This window comes from Notamacropus eugenii, chromosome 6, assembly GCF_028372415.1.
Source record: "Notamacropus eugenii isolate mMacEug1 chromosome 6, mMacEug1.pri_v2, whole genome shotgun sequence".
Taxonomy (NCBI): Eukaryota; Metazoa; Chordata; class Mammalia; order Diprotodontia; family Macropodidae; genus Notamacropus; species Notamacropus eugenii.
In genome coordinates, this window is record NC_092877.1 from 304794771 (window position 1) to 304818893 (window position 24123).

Sequence of the window (24123 nt, forward strand, 5' to 3'; positions counted from 1 at the left end):
CAAATGTGATGAGAGTAAGCTTCACTTTTCTCTCTCACCTCCCCCCTTTTTCCCTCCATTGAAAAGTCTTTTTCTTGCCTCTTTTATGAGAGATAATTTGCCCCATTCCATTTCTCCCTTTCTCCTCCCAATATATTCCTCTTTCACCCCTTAATTTTATTTTCTTAGATATGATCCCTTCCTATTCAACTCACCCTGTGCTCTCTGTCTCTGTGTGTGTGTGTGTGTGTGTGTGTGTGTGTGGTGTGTATAATCCCTCCAACTATCCAGATACTGAAAAAAGTTTCAAGAGTTACAAATATTATCTTTCCATATAAGAATGTAAACAGTTCAACTTTAGTAAGTCCCTTGTGATTTCTCTTTCCTGTCTACCTTTTTTTTTTCTCCAACCAGGATGCCTTTTTTTAAAATTAATTTTATTTTCAGTATTCTACAATCACTACCATATAACTTAGATATTTTTCCCCTCCCCTCCCCCTACCTCCCCCCTCCTCCCCAAGACAGCATACAATTTTATATAGGTTCTACACATACATTCCTGTTAAATACATTTTTACTATAGTCATGCTGTGTAGAAGAATTAAAATGAATGGGAGAAATCATATAACAAACCAAAACGTAACACAAAAGAAAATGATGTGCTACATTCTGTGATTGAATTCCATAGTTCTTTCTCTGGATGTGGATGGCATTTTGCCTTAAAAGACCATTGGGAATTTTTTTAAGTCCTCGCATTGCAATGAAGTTCCAAGTCTACCAGAAAAAACTCTCACACACTGTGGTCATTGTGGTGGCAAAGTTCTCCTACTTCTGCTCCTTTCACTCAGTATCAGATCATATAAGTCTTTCCAGGCCTCTCTGAAGTCTTCCTGTTCATCATTTCTTAAATCACAACAGTATTCCATTATATTCATATACCATAATTTATACAGTCATTCTCCAATTGATGGGCATCCCCTTGATTTCCAGTTTTTGGTCACCACAAAGAGTGCTGCTATAAATATTTTTATACATGTGGGATCCTTTCCCATTTTTATGATCTCTTGGAGGTACAGTCCTAGAAGTGATATTGCTGAGTCAAAGGGTGCATACCTTTTTTCGTAGGCCTTTGGGCATAGTTCTAAATTACTCTCTAGAATGGCTGGATCAGCTCACATCTCCACCAACAATGAATTAGTGTTCCAACTCTCCCACATCTTCTCCAACATTTATCATCTTCCTGTTCTGTCATGTCCGTCAATCTGATAGGTGTGATGTGTTACCTCAGAGATGTTTTAATTTGCATCTCTCTAATCAATAGTGATTTGGAACATTTTTTCATAGGACTATAGATATCTTTAATTTCTTCCTCTGAAAACTGCCTGTTCATATCCTTTGACTATTTATCAACTGGGGGATGACTCCTGTTTACCTTTTCATGCTTCTCTTGATTCTCGTGTTTGAAGGTCAGATTTTCTATTCAGCTCTGGTCTTTTCCTCAAGAATCCTTGAAAGTCTGTTATTTGATTGAATGACCATTTTTTCCCCTGAAGTATTATACTCAGTTTTGCTGGGTAGGTGATTCTTGGTTTTAATCCTAGTTCCTTTGAGTTCTGGAATATCATACTCCATGTCCTTCGATCCCTTAATGTAGAAGCTGCTAGATCTTGTGTTATTCTGATTGTATTTCTACAGTAATTGAATTGTTTCTTTCTAGCTGCTTGCAATATTTTCTCCTTGACCTGGGAACTCTGGAATTTGGCCACAATGTTCCTAGGAGTTTCTCTTTTTGGATCTCTTTCAGGAGGGAATCGGTGGATTCCTTGAATACTTATTTTGCCCTCTGGTTCTAGACTATCAGGGCAGTTTTCCTTGATAATTTCATGAAAGATGATGTCTAGGCTCTTTTTGTGATCATGGCTTTCAGGTAGTCCCATAATTTTTAAATTGTCTCTCCTGGATCTATTTTCCAGGTCAGTTGTTTTTCCAATGAGATATTTCACTTTCTCTTCCATTTTTTCATTCTTTGGGTTTTGTTTTGTGATTTCTTGGTTTCTCATAAAGTCATTAGCCTCCATCTGTTCCATTCTAACTTTTAAAGAACCATTTTCTTCAGTGAGCTTTTGAACCTCCTTTTCCATTTGGCTAATTCTGCTTTTTAAAGCATTCTTCTCCTCATTGGCATTTTGAACCTCTTTTGCCAGTTGAGTTAGCCTATTTTTCAAGGTGTTATTTTCTTCAGCATTGTTTTGGGTCTCCTTTAGCAAGGTGTTGACCTGCTTTTCATGCTTTTCTTGCATCTCTCTCATTTCTCTTTCCAGTTTTTCCTCCACCTCTATAACTTGATTTTCAAAATCCTTTTTGAGCTCTTCCATGGCCTGAGACCATTGAATATTTATTTTGTATGTTTGGGATACAGAAACCTTGACTTCCATGTCTTTCCCTTATGGCAAGCATTGTTCTTCCTCATCTGAAAGGATGGGAGGAGATATCTGTTCACCAAGAAAGTAACCTTCTATGGTCTTATTTTTTTTCCCTTTTCTGGGAATTTTCCCAGCCAGTTACTTGACTTCTGAGTTTCCTCTCCACCCCCACCTCACCTCCAGATCCGCCCAGCCAGTGCTTAGGGGCTGAGATTCAAATGCTGCTTACCAGCCTCAGGGCTTTGGATGGGGTGGGGCTGCTATTCAGTGTGAGATTAAGTTCAGGTGCTCAGGTGGGGGCAGGGCCACCACAGGGAGCTCATTTCCCTCAGGGGGTTTAAGTGGAGACCTTCAACAATGGATCTGAGCTCCTGCCTGCTTTGGGAGCCCCTGTCTGCTGCTGCCTCCTCTGCTGCCTCCCGAGGGGGCCTGAGTTATGGGGAATACCCCACTCCCCTCTCAGCCAGCCAAAGAGACCCTCTCACTGACCTTTTGCGCCTGTGGGTGGAGGGACCTGCGTGGATGCTGGAGATTCTGTCCCTGAAGCCTGCTCTAATCTACTCCTCTAGGTGCCGCGCAGCCAAGGCAGGGCTGGGTTCTGCTCCAGGTCCGGTGCGTGACGGACCTTTGGTGTCAGTTTTTCAGGTCTCTCTGGAACAGAAATCTCCTCCACTCCGTTGTTCTGTGGCTTCTGCTGCTCCAGAATTTGTTGGGAGTTCTTCTTTACAGGTATTTTATGGGCTGTGGGTTAGGAGCTGGCATATGTGTATCTTTCTACTCCACCATCTTGGCTCCTCCCCCGGCCCTATTCATTTTTTAAAAAAAAACAACACACATGATCTAAAAATTGTTATTTGTGAACAAAGTCTCATTTTTCATCAAATCTCTATACTTAAAAGGGCAAAGCAATGAAATGTAAAACCATCCTCCTCTATTTATGTTACACTACCACATTTTGGTTTTCAATATGACCTGCTATGCACTTTTTGAAAGGCCCCACAGAAATATGCAAAAAACAGAATAAAAAAGGTAGGTTATGAAGAATTAACCATAACCATTTCATCAGAATCTAACAAATTCAACAAGCAGTTCATAAAAAGGTAAAAAATGATTTATTTTCTTAGCTAAAAGCTCATTTTTCAAAACATATAAAATATCTGTTAATCATTTTATTATATTTTTATGCAAATGAAATTACAAGTATAATATGTTCTAATTACAAATTGCAGCCACTAGACAAAAGTAGAAAAAACCCACACAGAGCCAACAAAGACAAGGGAATGTAAAAACAAATTTCTTTCACATTCTGAAAACTCTACATTAAACACTGAACATTTCACAGTGAATTCTAAGTCATTTGTATAACTCAGCCTCCCCACATCTACATGAGAGGCAGTCTGGCATATAGAACTGTCCCAAAAGCCAGGATGACCTGGGTTCATGGGCCAGCTCTGACCGAGTGAGTGGGTCACTTCCCCCTAGGGCACTCTGTAATATAAGTTTCAGGAAAGGTGCTGACCTGTGTTGGTAGAGGGAGTTTCCTTCCCTAGAAGTCATAAGCAGTGAAATCATAAATCATAGGTCCATCATATTATAGTGGCCACTGAAGTCACACTGCTGAAATCATAAATCACAGGTCCATTAAATTACAGTGACCACTGAAATCATAAATCATAGGTCCACTACATTACAGTGACCACTGAAGTCACACCACAGAAATCAGAAATCATAGATTCAGTCTCTATCCCTAAACATCATCCAGATGTGTCTGAGCACCTGTCCATAGAAGAACTCCATCACTAGACTGACGACACAGAAATGCTTCATTCTTCTGACTTTGATCTGCCTGAGAAGATATTACCAGATAAAGAGTTTGGTTCAAACAGTGACAGAGAGAACTACATACAATGCCACAACATTAAGTTCATAATCTAGCACAATAAATAGTACGGTAAGCATGTCTACGGCAAATACTTCTGACTACACTCTACAAGTCCTCCTTGTGGCTTCTCCTGTGTGCTTTATATATGTGTACATCCTTCTCGACGTCATAGTGAACCTCCTGCACAGTGAAACGTTTTGCCAGCATCTTTAAGAAGTTGTGATCCCGTTCATATCGGATGCGACAGGACAGAAGGATGATGGAATGGTCACTGCTCAGATGCTCCAATGTGTGAAGGAGATCCACAAAAGTCTCTTCCAGGTAGATGATGTCAGCCCCCAGGATCAGGTCAAACTCTCCTGGTGAGAAGGTCCCCAAGTTTTGCCCCCAAGTCAACTCCTTAACTACAGCTTTTGGTTGTATATTATGAGGCAGGTTGGCTTGAACATTGGACTTGAGAAATTCTAATGCTATTTTCCGATCTGTGATGGTCACATGAGCACCTAGAATGTGGGTAAAAGAAATAGCCTCGTGATAAATAATGTCCCCCTAATTAATTAATTAGTAATTGATGTTCCCTAATTAGTAATTAATGTTCCCAACAGCTTTTCTAATAGGTAGGTAGGCAGGCAATCAGGTATGGTAGAGGAGAGTCATTTTATAATCACAGAATTTCATTTGGTCCAACCCATACCAAAACAAGTAGGCCTTCTACCTACCTGTCATTATTATTGTGAACAAATGCTAGGGCTTAGGAATGGCACACAGTAGGTGCTTAATAAATGTTTTCCAACTGACTGATGGGGGGCATCCCATCTCACTTTTTGCTAGGAAGTTTTCCTTACTTCAGTCTGCCTCTCCACAGCCTCTACCCATCACTCCTACTTCTGCCCTGTGGGGCCAGGCAGTACAAGTCTGATGCCCCTTGCATACCACAGCCCGTCAGGTAACTGAACACTGCTATCACGTGGCCCATAATCTCATTTTTGTTGTTGTTCAGTTGTTTCGATTGTGTCCAACTCTTTGTGGTCTCATGAAGTTTTCCTGGCAGAAATACTGGAGTAAGTAGTTTGCCATTTTCTTCTCCTGCTCATTTGACGGATGATGATATTAAGGCAAACAGGGTAAAATGACTTGTGCAGGGTCACACAACTAGTAAGTATCTGAGGCCAGATTTGAACTCAGGTTTTCCTGACTCTGGGCCTGGTACTTTATACACTATCTCTATGTCCTTTCACATCCTGGTTTCTAATCTATCATTCCATTATGCTTCTAAGTTAATATTCAACTCGAGATAGGGACTGTTGTTCATGGCCAAAAATTCTGCCATTGGTAACATTATTATATAGATATATCAGCTGTTAACCTATTTTATACGTGTTTTGCTAAGTGCTTCAAGATAAAATTAGAGTGTCCCTAAAAGTCCCCTGGAAACAGATAACCAAAAATCAATGAAAGAAAAATAATTTGTAAGTTTAGGAATGGTTAAAGCAGAGGCTATTAGCACGGCATCTGTGAACTTTTAAAAATATGTATATTGCATATATAGTGCTACTCATGTATATGTAAACTTCAACAACTATTTCAACATAACTGATTTTTCTTTGTAATCTGATAGATTTTATGTTATGCATTTAAAAACATCATTCTGAGAAGGCATCCGTAAGCTTCACCTGACTGCCAAAGGGGACCATGACACAGAAAAAAGTTAAGAAACTTGATTCCACAGGTTCCTTCCCATCTACCTAAAAATATTCCATCCTTACCTTTTCCAAATAAAAACACCTACCCTAACTTTGTTCTGTGTAACCTTGAGCAAAATTCAACCTCCTTTGTAAAATGAGGATAATAATAGTACTCTCAGAGCTTTTATTAGGATCAAATGAGGTAATGTTTTTAACGAGCTTAGTTAACACGGTGCCTGCACATAGTAGACACTATAGAAATGGTAGTTGTTATTATCGCTATTGTTTATTACCCCCTAAGCTATTGTGAGTATCTCCCTTTTTTCCCCATACATCTCAAGACTTCTAGATTGCACAGTCTATAATATTTTTATTGCCCTGCTAACCCTAACCCAAAAATGCAAATGGAGTGCTAACAAGAGCATGGTGAAGATTCATGGGATGGTGTAAGGGTAATTATGAGAACTAAAGATCTTCCCCACTTATTAATGGGCCTGCTTTGAAAACCTAGATGGTGGTGCTTCTCTCTCTGGTAACTCTGTATGTATGTAATGGTCAGATGGTTGGATATGTCTGCTGATCTGTCATGTATTTGCTTTATGGTTGGACAGTTGGAACCTCTGTCTATTGATTATCATTTCTTCGTATTTTCTCTGAAAAGTCAGGGTCTGACGGTTTCCCCTGAACTAAGTGAATGATATATGTTCTTGATTAAAGCGACTGTTGATCCCTCAAAAGTTGCTTTCCTTTGAAAAGACAATCTAAGACCCTGTACAGCAGACCCTCCTGTGTATGTTCAGGTGCCTGCTTTTACAGATGGGTATGGAAGCAAGTGAAACCACAAGCTAAGAGGCTAGGATATGGGATGAAGAAAAGATCTAGACACCAAGAGAAGAGAGGAGAGCAGGTTGAGTAGCAGCGATATAACAAGAGAAGCTCATATTGGAGAGGGTTGATCTGGGTTTTAAATCTTGGAAAATGGAGTTAATTGCAAGGAATGATAAGGTTCAATGGAGTCAGGAGATAGCCAAAGAACAGAAAATCAAGGTCAGTTACTATGAAGGAAAGTAGGCAACATGGTGTAGTGGAAAGAGTCAATCTGAGTTTGTATATGTGTGTGTATATATATATATATATATATATATATATATATATATGTATATATATATATATATGTCTATGACTATATGTGTATGTGTGTGTACATATATTTGTGCACATATATATGTACACATACATACATAGGTACATACAAATATTTATAGCAGTTCTTTTTTGGAGTTCCAAAGTACTGGAAACTAAAGAGGTGGTCATCAATTAATTAGTATTGAATCATTGAATAAATGATGACATATGAATGCAACCAGCATTAAATTTTGAAAGACTTAAGAATTCTAATCAGTGCAATGATTATCAACCATTATTCCAACAGGTCAGTAAAGAAGAATATACCTTCCTGGGGGAGAGATGGGAGGGAGGGAGAATTTAGAACTCAATATTTTTTAAATGAATGCTTAAAATATTTTATATGAATATTTAACAAAATAAATAAAAATATTTTTAAAAAAACTCAAAAGAGAGAGAAAATACTAATCTTCTCCTGATATAGAGGTGATGGATCAACATATGGAATAAGATGTACATTTTCAGAAATGGTCAATACAGTCATTTGTTCTGCCTGACTATACTTATTTGTTACAAGGGTTTTGGTTTTGTTCTTTTTCTATTAGGGGTTTGGAAAGGTGAGAGGGGAAAAAATTAAATGCATAACAATTGAAATTTTAGTTTTAAAAAAGTGCTCTGTAACTATAGATATTATATAAATAAATATAAACTATTCTTATTGGAGGGCAGCTAGGTAATGCAGTGGATCAAGTGCCAGGCCTGGAGTCAGGAAGACCCGAGTTCACTTACTAGCTGTGTGACCCTAGGCAAGTCACTTAACTTCTGTCTGCTTCAGTTTCCTCATCTGTCAAGTGAAATGGAGAAATAAATAATAAAGCACTCCAGTATCTCTGCCAAGAAAATCCCAAATGGAGATCAAAGAGTTGGACACTACTGAAATGACTCAGTGTTGTTAATGGAAGGATTATCTGCATGGATATTGAAGTCTTGAAGACAAGTACAAGGGATGCAGTGGAAAAGGACTTTGAGCTAAGAGTTGACATAATGAGGAAAATAACTTGAATCTTTTATTAAAAGCTAATGAGAGGGAAAGGAGGTGCGGCTGAATGATGGCGGCAGAATACCAGTCTGGAAGGGGCAATAAGAAGTGTTTTGGGAAACTTCCCTTCACACACAGGGGTGGGGAACCAGTGACCTCGAAGTCACTTGTGGCCCTACTTGGTCTTGGGTCAACTTAACGACCTAGAGGGCTTGCATGTGACCACAAGGGCACAGGTTCCTCACCTGTGGGGAGCTAGGAATAACCCTCTCTAGGGGAAAGTCATTAAAACTGGGCAAATCCAGTTTTAGTTAATAAGAAAGGAGGAATGCTCATGGAAAAGGTGGAAGATGTAGGAGAATTTTAGAAAAACTCTCCTAGAGGACACAGTGGAAAGGATTTAGGAGATTTAAAGAGAATCTCTTAGAATGTCCAATAAGGTGGGGGAGCAGGGAGCTGAGTAGCTCCTGGATAGAGTAACAATCCTGGAATCAGAAAAATCTGAGTTCAAATCCAACCTCAGACACTTACTATCTGTGTGGGAAAATCACTTAACCCCATCACAACAAATAAATAAATGTCTAATAAGGGTAAGAACATGGAGGAAAAAATCAAAGGGAGATGGTAACTGCAGAAAACAGGGATAAAGGAAACAGAGGTGGCACAGTGGATAGGGAGCTGGGCTTGGAGTTGAAATGACATGAGTTCAGATCGAACTTCTGACCCTATGTGACCCTGGGCAAATCACTCTGTTTGTCAGTTTTCTCTCATCTGTAAAAGGAGGGATAATTAAAAAGCACCCACCTCCCAGGGTTGTCACGAGGACCAAATGAGATAATATTTGTTAAGCGTTTGGCACATAGGAAGCACTATATAAATGTTAGCTATTATTACTGTGGTCAGAAAATTGTGGTTATTGAAGGAGTTTGTGGGTGTGGTCAAAAAATAATAATAATAACCTGCTACTGGCCCATATCCAGTGAAAAAAATCAAGGTTCTTCCAATAATCTTAGTGGTTTTTAAGTTATTAAATCTTCCAGGATACCCTTTCTGATTGAAACCTGAGTAAAGAAAACGGCCAAATCAAGAAAATGAATCCTATAAACACCTGGTTTTTTGGGTTCACTTTAAACACCATGGGAACTTGAAAGAACTGGCAAACTTACCTAACAAAGCAGCCACAATGCCCACTAGACCTGTTCCCGCTCCTAGCTCCACTGCAGAACGTCCTTGAAGATCAAAAGCCCCCATCTCCAGGTAAGTACAGAGAACCACAGCCTGGGCCAAAAGAGAAGACTGATCAAGGGTCATACTATGTGCATGCATACACAAAGAGGGGCCCATGTTTTTAGGACTGTAGGGAAAAAGGTTTGGGGCACTTCAGATTTGAATCAGGTAATCTGGTAAAAATTCCATAAAAAAAATGTCAGAATGGCTGGCCAATGAGCTTGCGGTCCATGGTCTGAGTCTGGGTTCTGATTTTACTGCTAAACTTGCTGTCTAATGCAATCCCTGGGAAGAACAAAATCTTTATCTCGCTTGGCCTTACAGGTTCATCCTTAAAATATAAAGGAGGGAGAGTCAAATCTCCCCTTCCTCAATTGCTTTCAGCAAGTTTGGAGGCCTTTGGTAGTTTTTAATGAAACATAGAACCCTGAGGTATACATACCGCATCCCATACCACAGCTGCCACACCCAGTTGCTTCCAATCCTGGTGGATCTGGATCATGTGGTTTGCAAACATATAGGTGGCCTTAGGTTTGTGGAATTTCTGTATCCCTATTCCTTCTGAGTCGTAGGGAACCAGAGCCATTTTGCCTTTAGTTCATCTGGATGATTTGCCTTCAGTCTATTAGGAAAGAGAATCCTATATAAAGCTCTGTCCTGGGAATCACAGTTTCAGACCCAAATTGAAAGGATTTCTTAAAGGAAAAAAAAGAGTTGTGAAAATTAAAGACTGTAGGGTTTGTTTCTGGTTTGAAATTTATGCAATGAAAGATGGAAATGCATCAGATGGGTTTTCTTCACCCTAATTGTCCCAACAATCTGGATCCCTCTGTGCTCAAGGAAATCTCTCCAGTCCTCTAAGTCCCCTCTAAATATATGATCCTCAAAAATTAACTATTCACTTTTTCTACTTTTATCTTTTAAATGTCTTCACTGATACATTTACCTTTTAAAATCATTTTTACTTCCCAATGACCTCTCCTTAGAGCAATTCTAATCATAAATTAAATATGGCCATATGAAATAATTCATCACCTCATTCCTTTCTGAAAATGTATATGCCCCATTTTCCCATCTGAGAGGCTGTGGTATGGAGGACCAGGAGATGGGCCCAGGTAAACCTGGGTTCAAGTTCCACACCTGATACATGCTGACTGAGGGAATCTGGGGAAGTCTTGGTGCTGTTAAACTCAAATGTAAAAGTGCCCCTAATCTGGGGGATAAGGGGCAGACCGCAAAGTATTGACTTGGTTTTAAAATGGAAATGCTACCTAGGTCTACTGTATTTTTATTTTGTTAAATATCCCTCATTACATTTTAATCTGGTTAGGAATGGCTATTATAATATATGATAGCTTAGGTCGGAAGAGAAAGCCAGGGATGCGGTAAGCGATGTGGACAGACTGACCGAAGGTTAGAAATGGACCAAAAATGTTTACTGTAGGAAAATAAAAAGTTCAATGTGTTGGAATATTTACAACTGTAAAAAGTGAAGTGAATGGTTTCAAAGAAACTTGGGAAGGCTTGCATGAACTGATGCAGAGTGAAGTTAGCGGAACCAGGAAAACATACATGCATATCCTTGTGAGGACAACGAGACGGACGGACGGACGGCCAGATTCAGGGGCCCAAGGCTGAAGCCAGCGAGCGGCCCCGGGACCCAGGGGCTCCGGCACCGGCACCGGCAAGGTGGGGACAAAGGCCCGCTTAATGGCCTGGCCGCCCACGTCCTCCCCTCTGGGGCAGAGAGCTCCGCGTGTGGGCTGGCCCAAGGCGGAAGGCTGCGCCCCAGGAGCCGCGGGGCTCCCCGCAGAAGGCAGCGCCCCGGCCTCCACGGCCCCTCCCCGCCAGGCCCCGCCGGGCTCCCCCATGGGGGGACCTTCTCTACGTAAACCGAGGGCGCCCGTCCCGGGCCGGGAGCCCAGAAGCCGGGTGCTACGGCAGCCCTGGCACGCGCGGGCGAGCTAAGGTGCGCTGAGCACGGGGCGGAGAGCACAGAACCCGTCCGGGCCCCTGAAGGGGGTCCGGGGTGCGAGGGCCGGGGTCAGGCGCGGGGCCCCGGGGTCAGGGGCCGGGGTCGGGCGCGGGGCCCCGGGGTGAAGGGGCCGGGGCCGGGCGCGGGGCCCCGGGGTGAAGGGGCCGGGGCCGGGCGCGGGGCCCGGGGTGAAGGGGCCGGGGTCGGGCGAGGGGCCCGGGGTGCAGGGGCCGGGGCCGGGCGCGGGGCCCCGGGGTGCAGGAGCAGAAGGCCGGGCAGCTGCGGCCGGGCCTCCGCGCCCCGCTTCCTTACCAGGCTCGCGGACGGCCCGCACGGCTGTTTTCCCCGCCTCCCGGGGCTGACTGTGTTCCCTCGGTCGGCCTTAAAGGGCCAGGCGTCCGGGAGGAGTTCCAGGGCTTGCAGTGGGATGGGGCCGACGGAGGGGGGCAGCTCTGGCAAACCGGCCAGAACCGAACCACCCCGCCTCTGATCTAGAGGCTGGGCTGTACAAATAGGGCTACCTACGCCCGGCCCGTCGACAACACACCCAAACACCAGAACGGCAGGTCCTTGCGGCCAGGCCCTGTCCCTCTGTGTCTTGTATCCCCAGGAGCCGCACAGAACGCCCTAAATAAATGCTACTTAATTTCTTGATGCTCTAGTGATGTCATTGGGGTGCATGCTCCCTAGCCTTTGGTCCTCGAACGTCCAGTGTTATTTATTCCTTTCTATAAATCCTTCCTATGAGCAGATCAAGAACAACGGGGACCAAACTGCCAACACGAACAGATGTGAAAGGCAGGGACTCTGATCGATACAGTGGCCAACGGTGATTCCAGAGCCCTCAGAGGGCAGGGACTAAACGCATAGAAGAAGCAGCCCCACTCTTTTCTATACATACATGCATGCATACATACATAGGTAATTTCCCCCCAATTACATGTTAAAGCAGTTTTTAACATTTTAAAAAAAGGTTTTAATTCCAAATTCTCTTTCTCCCTCCTCTCCCCTTTCCCTGAGACAGTAAGCAAGCAATCAGATATAGGTTATATGCCTGCAGTCCTGTAAAACTTTTCATTTTGTAAGAGAAGATTAGAAAATGAGAAAAAGGGAGTGAAAACAGCATGCTTCAGCCTGTCTTCAATCAATATCTGTTCTGTTTCTGAAGTTGGATGGTATGCTTCATCAGTCCTTTGGGATTGTCTTGGATCAGTGTCACTGAGAATAGCTCATTTATTCAGAGTTTTTCAGCCAACAAAGTTGCTGTTACTTTGTACACTGCCCACTTCACTTTGTAACAGTTCATAGAAGTCTCTGAAAACATCCTGCTTGTCATTTCACATGGCAGGATAATTTTCCATTACAGCCATATACCACACCTTATTTAGCCATTTCCCCAAATAACGGGCATTCCTTCAATTTCCAATTCTTGTTGTTTCTTGTTTTTTGTTGTTTGTCCTTCATTCTCAAAGCAGACCCTGACATCAGGGAGGTGATGCCATGACATGCAAGTGGATTGGATTTAAGTGAGGGAGGGCTGTACAAACAGGTCCTGTTTGAAGCCCCAGTTTTTTGTTGGCTGTTGTTTTTTAACAAGGTCAGTATGGGAATTTGTTTTTCTTGATGAGGCATTTTTATTACAAAGGTTTGTTTTTCCTTCCCATTCCTGGGATGGAAGTGGGAGAGAAAATAAATGCTTCATTTAAATAAAATTAATTTTTTAAAAAAGAGTTTACTATAAATGCTTCATAAAGGATCTACCCAACAGTCTTTGGATCTTTCTGTGGGTTTTAAAAAAATTGGGGGGAGTTCTACCTCAGCACTAGCGTTTTCCAAAATTTTGATAGAGCCTTTACTATTTGCCAGGTGCTGGGGAGGGGTGGGGTGTTTATTAAACCTTATGTGAAATACACAAATATAAAAGCAAATACTGTCTATACCCTGAAGAAGTGTACAGTCTAATGGGAGAGACCACTCACCTAAAGGACTAAGTGACCAGGGAGGGGCCCTTTGGTCTAGAAAGTTACAAGATGTTGAGTACAGCAATGGGTAAATAGATTGACACAATCTTTGAGACAGCAGTGGCAGAGTGGATTTATGCATGATTTTAGAATGGGAGAGGGGAAAGATGTTTCAATAAGACTATGAAAGAGATGGCCAGAGACTGGAGAGTAGAGGGGAAGTGTGTTAGCTGGGTCATTCTTGAAATATAGGCCTGGGAGAGATAGTCAGCAGTCGGTACAGTGGGGTCCCAGGACAGAAGTATTTCCAGGTAGCAAAATGTTTGTTGAAGTCAGAGAGGACATAGTAAAGTGAAGCAAGGTGAAGTCGTAAAGCACTGAGCTTAGCTGATCAAAAGATATTAATGGATGAACAAATTAATGAAGTAAATTTAATTAATTCATGAGGAAATACGCAAACTTGCATCTGAATTACCCCAGAACTCAGGGTGATGAGAATGACTATAATAAGTCAAGTTGTAGGCTGAAGGTTCTCTAGGAAATGAGGTTGTTTGTGATCAATGGAATCACATTTAGAGCCTGGGTCTCATCACAACAGTAGAGAGATAAGAACGTATATTATAGAAAAGGGCTAAAGTGGAATCTTGTGAAGAATGCAAGAGATCCTTTGAGAATGCTCTTTGTTCAGCTCAGTCTGAGGGACCAAAATGGATGAGAAAGCAGCTATTTGCCAACAATCCCAAGGGCTACAGCTTGCCCATTTAGTGATCTGAATAGGACAATCAGAACTTTGAGAGGAGAAGAAAAGGTCTAGAAAAGCTTTGGAGGAGAGTGAGATAGTAAAGAATGAAAAGATTAAACCTCTAGCAGTTATGGGGAGGAAATGCTCCCATGCAAGCAACTACCCCACCATCTGTCTTCCCCTCCAAGTCCTTCAGCATCCAAACTTAATAAATGGAAATGGGGTCGTAGGCTTGTGGAGAAGGTCTGAACCACAGCCGTGCCAACTGTGATAGGGGTTCGTCATACTGGCCTACTTATGGTTAAATAGCATTAAAAAACAGGACTGCTGGATCCTAGATTTGGAGCAGTAAGACTCACCTTTCTCTTCACCAACTGCTGACCAACTGCCAACGTCCTGGGAAGCAATCCTTATGGATATGGGACTTGGCAACTGCTTCTGGGGATGTTGTAACCATAGCTACTGAAGATACAGAAAAGGGAGCTCTTATCATGAAAGTACTTGGTACTGTCCAATGGTTCAACGTCAGAAACTGATGTGATTTTATCAGTGGAAATAACATTAAAGAAGAGGTATTAACATCTACTTTGCATCCTAAGGACTTGCAACTAAGATTGATATGTATTTTTTCCTTCATTAAAATGTGATCTCTTTGAGACCAGGGACTTTTGCATTGATATCCCCAGTGCTTTGCCCATAATGAACACTTAATAAATACTTTTTCATTTTATTCACTCGGTCACACACGGAATGACTAAGTCAGAATTTAAACTCCCATCTTCTCATTTCAAATCTACTACTCTTTCTAATGCATTCATATATAGCATTATTATAGCACATTCTAAACCATATATCCATGGGAAAAATTCATAACAGTAACAGTAAAATACCAGCATTATAGAATGTACAAATATAGAATAGATGGGAAAAGTGGTTATAAATTGAAATTATTAAATCAACAACATTCTCCAACAATTCAACCTAGCTCCCCTCACAGATGAATGAAGGATAGCACAGTAATGCTAGAACTACAGTACCCCCCTCGCGCATCTAGCCAAGGAGTTTAAGCAATTAAAGAGAATTAACTAATGCTCTCAAAACCCCAGGAGATATGTAAAGGATGTATCTGTTACTTCATATAGGGCACCAGAGACACTCTGTCCCACAGGCAGGAACTCAGAAAAACTACTCCAGAGTTAAGGCACTTAGCAAGTCAACAGCTCTTCAAGAACATTGCTCACAAGCCCCCACCAGTGTATTTACATTTGCCCACTCAGAGGATACATTATTTCAAAACAAAAGACATTTAATCAAACAATTTGCCCCCTTCCCCAAAAAAAGACAGAAGGGAAAAGCCATAGTTTGTGACTTCAGTTTTGAATAGGATATGTACAGATATGTATATATGCATGTACACATATATGTCATTGCCAGCAGCAAAATCACATATACCCCAGAAGGGAGGTGACATGCTCATGTAACAACAGTAAAGATAAGAGATAGTTGGACAGCCCAACTGTTGCATGAGTAGGTCTCTAGTATATTGGGTCAATCTCCTACTGAGGATTTATGCAGGGACATGGAATATAATTTTCCAGGATAAGAAGGATGTGCTACAATTAGCACCAAAGGATAGGGAGTACTCAGACCAGTAACAGTATAGATTTATCCAAGTACAGTGTGTGTGTTTGTGTGTGCGCATGTGCGCACATGCACATATAATACAAATCTATAGGTGTATCTAGCATCATTCCAGTTCTATAGGTGAAGAGACTGAGACCCAGAAAGTTTAAAAGACTTGCCCAGAATTAAAAAACTATCATCAAAAGAAGGAAAGTCAGGAACTCTCCTGACTTCAAGCACTGTTCATTCTATTACAATGAAGAGATTTTGAGTGATGGAGCTGAGGAAAACTCTTAAGAATACTAGCTATTTTAGGTTATGACTTTGTGACATATATTTTGGCTGCTCAGGGACCTTTTTGCTTACTTGTTTTCACCTACATTCCGAATAGTCAAGGTTGCCAAATTATTGTTTGTCCTTTGTTTTCTAAGAGGACTAGTGACATCCTAGGCTGATATCTTGACTTGTGCTTGAATTGGATTGAAATGAGGCAGAGTTGCACAAAGTCTCAGTCTCATTTTCTCTTCCAGAGTCTTTGAAGTCTAGTGGCAGGACAAAATCAAGACAACAGACAATGATCTAGAATGCAATGGATGACCTTGGCATCTTAGACGTCTGACCAGACTCTAAGCTCTCCACAGCACCTGTTCAGTTGCCTTCATGGCCATTGGAACAAATTGTTCTTGTCTGCCTATTCTGCCAGGAGAATTCTTCATATGCTTCGGGCAGATACCACCCAAACTCACCAATGGGTCTGAGGCTCATTGGTTCCTAGTTTACCAGAGCATCGCCACTATACATGCTACAACTTCTTGGAGCCATGGGTGAGATCTGAGTGCCAGGTAGAAACCAAAGGTAGATTAGCAGCCCTGAAAAGGTATTGGCAAGTCCTCACACCAGAGGCACTAGTCTTTCTTGGTACCCATCCACCCCAGGTTGCCAAATAGGGTTGGTTAGATAAGTGAAATGTTGCTATAATTTCAAAATGTAGCAGTACAATTCTGTATCCTGGGGTGTGTTGGTAAATATTTGACATTCAGATCTGGGGATGGGATCAGGGTATACACAAGATACACTTTTAAGTTTAACCTGAATTATTAACATTTTCTCCATCACTTTCTTAAGTCCAGACAATCAACAAAACAATAAATCAAGCTCTGATTTGTAGCATTTGCCAATTTCCAGAGTGTTAATGCTCACACTGAAAACTTAACAACCAACTCTCCCAAGTCACCATTTACCTGAAAGAAATATCTAGAGTGGCCAATGTAAAGCTTATCCTAATGTCCCAAATTCCTTCATGTCCCTCAAAAGTCTCAATGTGAAGTTGAAAAACAAGATAAGGAAGGATGCTGGAGTTAAAGACAATAATCCAGGACAGCCTGGGAGCAGTAACCTCACATTTAACTCAGAACTTTCACAGCCAGACCAGCAACCTCGCTATCCTCCCAGATACCCTCCAAAATGGCATCAACTGTCAAGGATCAGCTTATCTTGAATGTCCTAAAGGAAGACCAGATTCCTCAGAACCAGATCACTGTTGCTGGGGTTGGTGCACTTGGCATGGCATGTGCCATTAGTATCTTAACAAAGGAATTGGCTGATGAACTTGCCCTAGTTGATGTAATAGAAGACTAACTAAAGTGATAGATGATAGATCTCCAAAATGGCAGCCTTTTCCTCAAAATGGCAAAGATTGTTTCTGCAAAGACTACAGTGTGACTGCAAACTCAAAACTGGTCATTGTTACAGCTGGGGCACATCAACAGGAGGGAGAAAGTTGTCTTAATTTGGTCCAGTGTAATGTGAATGTCTTTAAATTCATCATTCCCATTATTGTTAAATGCAGCCCTAATTGCAAGCTGCTTATTGTTTCCAATCCAGTGGATATTTTGACATATGTGATCTGGAAGTTAAGTGGCTTTCCTAAAAACTGTGTTATTGGAAGTGGTTGTGATCTGGATTAGGCTCATTTCCATTATCTAATGGGGGAGAGACTTGGTGTCCATTCTTCAAGTTGTCATGGTTGGGTCCTTGGGGAACATGGAGACTCCAGTGTTCCTGGGTGGAGCAGTGTGAATCTTGCCCGTGTCTCTAAAGAACCTTCATCCTTCTTTGGGAACTGAGGCTGATGCAGAGAATTGGAAAGATCTTCATAAACAGGTGGTTGAAAATACTTACGAAGTAATCAAATTGAAGGGCTATACTTCCTAGGCCATTGGTATGTCTGTGGCAGATCTGGCCGAAAGCATTATGAAGAATCTTAGGGGAGTGTATTCAATTTCCACCATGATGCTATATGGCATTAATGAGGATGTCTTCCTTAATGTCCCATATGTCTTGGGACAGAATGGCATTTCAGATGTGGTGAAGGTCAACCTGAATCCGGAGAAGAAGAGCTGTTTAAAGTAGAGCACAGTTACTCTTTGGGGAATCTGAATCTGATCTTTGGGAGCTGAAATTTTAAAACCTTTGAATGTGATGCCATCAAGAGAACATGACAGGGGTTGAAAGGTTATGTATGATCCACTTTTCAAATAGGTCAAATCCTTCCTCTGATTAGTGACTAAGCACCAGAAATGTAAAACCTGTGAACACACTCTAGTTTCTTACTAAAGTTAGAAATGGGGAATAGAACCCTGTTGTAGTTAGTATATGATACTGGATATGTCTTGTATAGTCTCAGTGGTTGGTGTCAAGTAGAGCCAGTATGCCACAGGTATATAAACTACCTGCTTTGTGTGTAGGTGCTATGGGTTCCCTTAGGTCCAGAAGACAACACTCCTGGTTACAGAACACCATACAGAAGTAATTCTTTACTGATGCATTCATTACCTTTATGCTCCTCTCCATTAGGGCACTACATCATGGCCCCATGTATCACCTTTCCAGAGGACCTGATTTTTGTCTGCTTATTTATATCAATAGTTGTAAATTTCCATATTATATAAAAAGATATATGTACAACAATGCAAGCAATTCCTCATGTCATACTAACCCTAAATACTGAATAAACAACAAATAACTGATTACAAATAAAACAACAATCCAGAACCTATAAGGTGAACCAAGGAGGAAATCTGAGGAGTGGGACCTCAGACACTTGGACATCAGACTATCCACCAGGGCAGGTGAATAGATTGGAGTTTAATCTTTTTTTCCCTCCCTTTTTTTATCTTTCCTTTTTGTTTCTACTTCATCTCATTTGGTTATTTTTGTTTGTTTTTAATTTTTTAAACTGTATTTATTTTTTCTTTAAAATTAGAAAACAAACAATTTAGCAAAAATTAAACAAAAACCCCTTGAACAGTTAAACAACATAAAAAAGCAGTTGAGAATGATTTTATAGGCAACTATATTCTTTGCCTATAATATTAGATTCATATTTGTAGGATCTGAAATCCTTTATAGTTTATGGTAAAGTTATCTTTACAACCCTATAAAGCAGGTAGTCTAAGTATTATTTATTACCTGTCTTAAAGATGTGGAAGCTGAGGTTTGGAGAGGTTAAGTGATTTGTCTATGATCACATGATAGTGTCAGAGCAGGATTCAAACTCAAGCCTCCTGGTTTTAGGTCCCACTCCCTCTATCCACCCCACCTTGCTACCTGTCATTATTAGCTGTCAATGGAAGATATGAAGACCATCTTCCTAGGCTTTAACAAGTTAGCATCAATATTGTTCATTTCAGTTACTGTAAGTCTAACTGCTGTTTAATGGTATCTTTTTTAATGTTATTTTTTGGTTCTGCCTTTTCTCTCCATATCATTTCAGTTCTTCCTATTTTTCTTTCTTCCTTCCCTCCTTCCTTCCTTCCTTTCCTTTTTCTTTCTTTTTCCTTTCCTTCTTCCTTCCTCCTTCTCTTTCTTTTCTTCCTTTCTTTTTTCTTTCTCCTTTCCTCTCTTCCTTCCTTTCCTTCTTCCTCCCCCTTACCTTTCATCCTTCCTTTTTGTATTTTGTATTTCTTATGGCTCAATAATATTCCATGGTATTTTTTTCTTTTATTTAGATTTTCTTTCCCCTTCTGTTGCCTTCTTTTTTCTCTGTAATCTCTCCTCTGTTTTTGAGCTGGAAAGGAATTCCATCATGATCCAATCTCTAATTTAATAAATGAGAATTTTCATACAGTGACTTTACCAAAGATGGTGTTAGTGACAGAGCTTGACCTTGGACTCAGGCCTCCTGACTCTTGGTCAAGTTTTCTTTCCTTTGCACCAAATTCCCAGTGTTGTTATTTATATTCCATATTATGTTATATTACATCATTTTTGTTAGTCCGTGAAACCTTTGGAGTGTTGCAATGAAAAAGGCCTACATTTAGAATCAGAGTATCTGTTGACTTGGATATAGATTAGCTGGGTGATCTGGACTGACCTCTCTGGCCTCAATATCTTCCATCTGAAAAATGCGAGGACTGGGCTAGGAAGCCTTTTCTCTCCCTTTCGGCTCTAAGGCCTCTAATCCTCCTGCTACCACTAGCAGGATTGTCACATTTTCTTTTGTGACTACTCCCCCTCCCCTGCCTTTCCTTCACTAGCTTCCCCCTTGATTTACTTTACTCCTTTCTTTTTTCAGGCTTCACTACCGTTTGGTTATCTGTCTTCTTGGCTGCCTTTTCTTCATTCTCTTGTCTCTACATTCATTCCCTTAGTAGTGAGCCAACCCACAATTATGGGTTCAAATATATCCACACGCATACTCTGGTTCTCTATTTCTAAATGTCTTCAGGATGTTGCTACTTGATGTCATTATATCATCTCACACTCTTTTTAGCCTGCATTGCCATTTTCTTTTTTGGTTAACTCTTCCTCTCAGTTTGGCCAATTCTCTCAATAGCAGCAACCTTCTTGATAACTGGTGGCAAGGGAAGGGAAGGGGAAGGGAATGAGCATTTATTATGCCCTTGCTATGTACCAGGTACAATGCTAAGCACCTTGCAGATATTATCTCATGATCAGCTGTAATACTAACCACCCCTAGAGAGACAACGATGAATTCTGAGTGCAGAGTGAAGCATACTTTTTCCACTTACTTTATGTTTCTTGCTCCCCTCCCCCACAACATGGCTAATATGGAAATATGTTTTATGTGAATTTCATATGTATAACTGATATCATACTGCATACCTTCTCAATGAGTGGGGAAGGGGCTGAAGGGATGGGAGAATTTGGAACTCAGAATTTTTATAAATGAATGTTAAATAAAGTATACATGTTTTGTTTTTTTTAAATCTTGTTACTCAGAACAATTACACAATATAACACAATTATCTCATTCAATCCTCACAGCAACCCTGATAGGTAGGTGCTTTTAGCTGAAGAAACTGAAATAGATGGAAGTAAGTGACTTGCCCAGGATTACACAGCCAGTAAGTGATCTGAGGCCAAATTCGAACCCAGGTCTTCCAAACTAAAGGCCCAACACTGTGCCACTAGCTGCACTATAGTCACTCAGACTTAAAAGCTGGAAGTCATCTTCAACATTCCCTCTCCATCATCTTTACCAGTTCAGTTCAATAAATATCTATTAGGGGGAAAGGAAATAAACATCTACTGAGCACCTATTAAGTACCTAAGGTATTGTGTTTTATAAATATTACCTCATTTGGCCCTCACAACAACCCTGTAGGACAGCTGTTATTATTATCATGATTGCCATTTTACAGTTGAAGAAACTGAGACAGGCAGAGGTTAAATGACTTGCCCAAGGTCACACTGACAGTAAGGATCTGAGGTTGGACTTGAACCGCACCACCGAGCTGCCTTCATATTAAGAACCCACTCCATCCAGAACAGGCCATCAATGGAATTTAAAGATTAGATAAAGCATAGTCCCTCCTTCATGGAGCTTATAGTAGAATAAAGAGATGCAATACGTATACAGATAAATATAGGAATAGGGTATGGACTTGTGACTTCACTGGTGCTGGGAACTCCCAAATGGGGAAGTTCCCTTTACCAATACGACTTCAGAGTTTTACAGGGTTACCTACACCACTGAGAATGATGACTTGTCCAGGGTGGCACAGTCCATAGATCAGAAACAGTACTCCGACCTGGGTATTCCTGACCAGGCTGCCTCTCCGCCGGTCCATGCTGCCCCTACAGATTAAAAAAGCATGAGATAACACACAAGTACACCAGAGACCTGTAAAACAAAAAGTTCCCTGGGAGACTGAGGGAAAGGCACAAGGACGAGGAAAACTTCTGGAAAAACAGCCTGAGCAGAGGGAGAGGTGGGAACGGGCGAGAAGGGGTGTTCAGAAGACCAAAAGAATGAGCTAACCAGTCTGGCCAAAGCACAGGATATGCCAGGAAATGGGATAAGTCTGGATTGATGAGACAGTTCCAAAGGAAGGAAGTCCCTGAATTCCAGACAAAGGAGTTTGAACTTTACTCTCCAGGGAATGGGGTTCCACTAAGGACATAGGGACGAAGTTGTGATAATCTGGTGATGGTAGGATGACTTGGAAGGGAGAAAGAGTAAAGGGAAGGAAGCACAATGAGAGGTCCCAGGCATTCACATGCACTTGGTTTTCCAGTTCTCTCTGAAACTTACCATGCAGTATAGTGATATGAATATCTTATCCCTTGACTAAATGGTAAATTTCACAAGGGCAGGGACCATGGCTAAAATGCTTGTCCAAACTTCCCCAGCATTCCTTACACATAGTGGCTGTTCAGAGAATGTCTAGTGATTTTGTCTCATCCTGAAACTTCCATCAGCAGGGTCCTCCTTGCCCTGGAATTTCCAACCATCCCCAGGGTCTTCTCAATCTGGAATATACCATTTAAAGTCAAGACCCCTCTTCTTACACTGTTAAGTTCCTCCTGGGGCCTCCAGTTTGTGGAGAGACTCAAGCTGGCTTCCATTCCCCTCCCAACCCTGGCTTCCAAACTTCATAGCCATGCCCCTGAGCTGGGTACCTTCCTTCCTCTCCTGCTTCTCCCCACCCCCAGCCATTTGTGGGTTGCCTTTCCCCCCCCCCCCATTAAAATGTAAGCTCCTTCTTGGAATTGTTTCTCTTTTTGCTTGTATTCAATCTCACATTGCCTCCTGGGCCATCTCCAATCATCTTGATAAATATCAGGCCACTGAACCCAGATGGCTCAGGAGAAGAAAGTGAGGTTAGTGACCTTGCACAGCCCTCCCTCACTCAAATCAAAGTCAACTGCAAGTCATGTCATCATCTTGATGTCATGGTCCTCTTCAACAACAAAGGACAAACGCAGCAACAACAATATGTATATATATATTAGATATATCTCATATATAGATATATATATAATATTTTATCTAATAATCTTGGACATTAGTTCCATGCTAGCCGTTTTTTTCCATTTCCAGTACATTTCTTTGGCAAAGAAGTTAAAAAATTAATTAGAAATTGAGAATTAGCCTGTATGTCCTCAGAACCTTTGTCAAATTAATATTTAAATCCAGTCAAGTCCCTGTATTGAAGTCAATTGTTAAGAAAAATACCTTGAGTTCAAATAGTTTTTTAAAAAATTTAATTGAGGTAAAATATAAAACAATTAAAGTCTTACTTTTATTTTTAATTCCAAGACCTTAAAAAAAAGCTCCATTTTAACAACTCAATAAACAGTTTCTAATTCTAATTAACTACTTTTGTAGTTAATAAATGTGGGTGGATTTTTGTTTGCTTATAAAACTAATGCCATTATTTTGAACCTTGCATCAAGCTTTTTACTCTGTTCTTAGGCAGATTATGTCCCCTAATTTGTGTGTGGGCTGGCTCATTTGTAAATGAAACTAGCTATTTTAATCACATAATCCTTAACATGTAATATGTACATTAAAGTGTTTCCCAACAGTCTTAATAGTTTTAAATAGCTTTAAACTGAAGTATGTTTTTTGAGACACCCTACATAGATCTATATGTATGTATAATATATTGTTGTTCAGTTGTGTCCAATTCTTCATGACCCAATGGACCCAAAGCATACCAGGCTTTTCCATCCTCCATTGTCTCCCAAAGTCTGTTCAAGCTTATGTTTGTGGCTTCCTCAATACTGTCTATCCATCTCTTCTATCCCCTTTTCCTTTTCCTTTCAATTTTTCTCAACTTCAGTCTTGTTTTCTTATTATGTGACCAAAGTATTTAAACTTCAGCTTCAGTATTTGTCCTTCCAATGAATAGCCTGAATTAATTTCTTCAAGTATTGACTAATTTGATCTCCTTGCTTTCCCAGGGACTCTCAAAAGTCTTCTTTAGTACCACAATTCAAGAGTGCTAATTCTGTGACGCTCTCAGAATCATACATTATTACTGGAAATATCCTGGCTTTGACTATATGGACCTTTGTCAGCAAAGTGATGCCTCTGCTTTTTAGTATGGATGTGTGCACTACATGAAGATAAAATGCAAAAAAAATGTTACTATGGCATTGCCGGATCATTTTGGTAAAATTACAATGCAGGTATTGTACCATGATTGACT

The 24123-nt window shown here is 40.9% G+C and overlaps 2 protein-coding genes across 5 annotated transcripts; both read right to left on the reverse strand.

Moving 5' to 3' along the window:
- Positions 1-490: 490 nt before the first annotated feature.
- On the reverse strand, positions 491-3392 carry LOC140509661 (uncharacterized). Its single transcript, XM_072617400.1, has 2 exons — positions 2892-3392; positions 491-2449 (listed from the first exon to the last, which is right to left on the reverse strand). Exon 2 carries the CDS (start codon positions 2412-2414, stop codon positions 1416-1418), a length of 999 nt encoding a protein of 332 aa, XP_072473501.1. The 5' UTR covers positions 2415-2449; positions 2892-3392; the 3' UTR covers positions 491-1415.
- Positions 3393-3491: 99 nt separating this feature from the next.
- METTL21A (methyltransferase 21A, HSPA lysine) lies at positions 3492-11963 on the reverse strand. Of its 4 annotated transcripts, none has more exons than XM_072617401.1 (4): positions 11648-11963; positions 9803-9982; positions 9300-9411; positions 3492-4787 (listed from the first exon to the last, which is right to left on the reverse strand). In XM_072617401.1, the coding sequence occupies exons 2-4, from the start codon at positions 9944-9946 to the stop codon at positions 4390-4392; spliced, it is 654 nt and encodes a 217-aa protein (XP_072473502.1). In that variant the 5' UTR covers positions 9947-9982; positions 11648-11963; the 3' UTR covers positions 3492-4389. The 4 variants fall into 4 exon arrangements, with proteins under 4 accessions (XP_072473502.1, XP_072473505.1, XP_072473504.1 ...); XM_072617404.1 differs by having other exon boundaries at positions 9803-10055; positions 11648-11858; XM_072617403.1 differs by lacking the exon at positions 11648-11963 and adding an exon at positions 10933-11457 and having other exon boundaries at positions 9803-10055.
- Between the last annotated feature and the right edge of the window lie 12160 nt (positions 11964-24123).

What these genes read in the sequence shown, in the direction of transcription:
- LOC140509661 (XM_072617400.1), bottom strand. Translation starts at nt 2,414, where the DNA reads ATGGAAGTCAAGGTTTCTGTATCCCAAACATACAAAATAAATATTCAA.
- METTL21A (XM_072617401.1), bottom strand. Translation starts at nt 9,946, where the DNA reads ATGGCTCTGGTTCCCTACGACTCAGAAGGAATAGGGATACAGAAATTC. An exon ending in CAGCTGTGGTATGGGATGCG is followed by an intron (nt 9,412 to 9,802) that starts GTATGTATACCT and finishes CTTTTGGCCCAG; the next exon opens with GCTGTGGTTCTCTGTACTTA. An exon ending in CATTGTGGCTGCTTTGTTAG is followed by an intron (nt 4,788 to 9,299) that starts GTAAGTTTGCCA and finishes CCCACATTCTAG; the next exon opens with GTGCTCATGTGACCATCACA.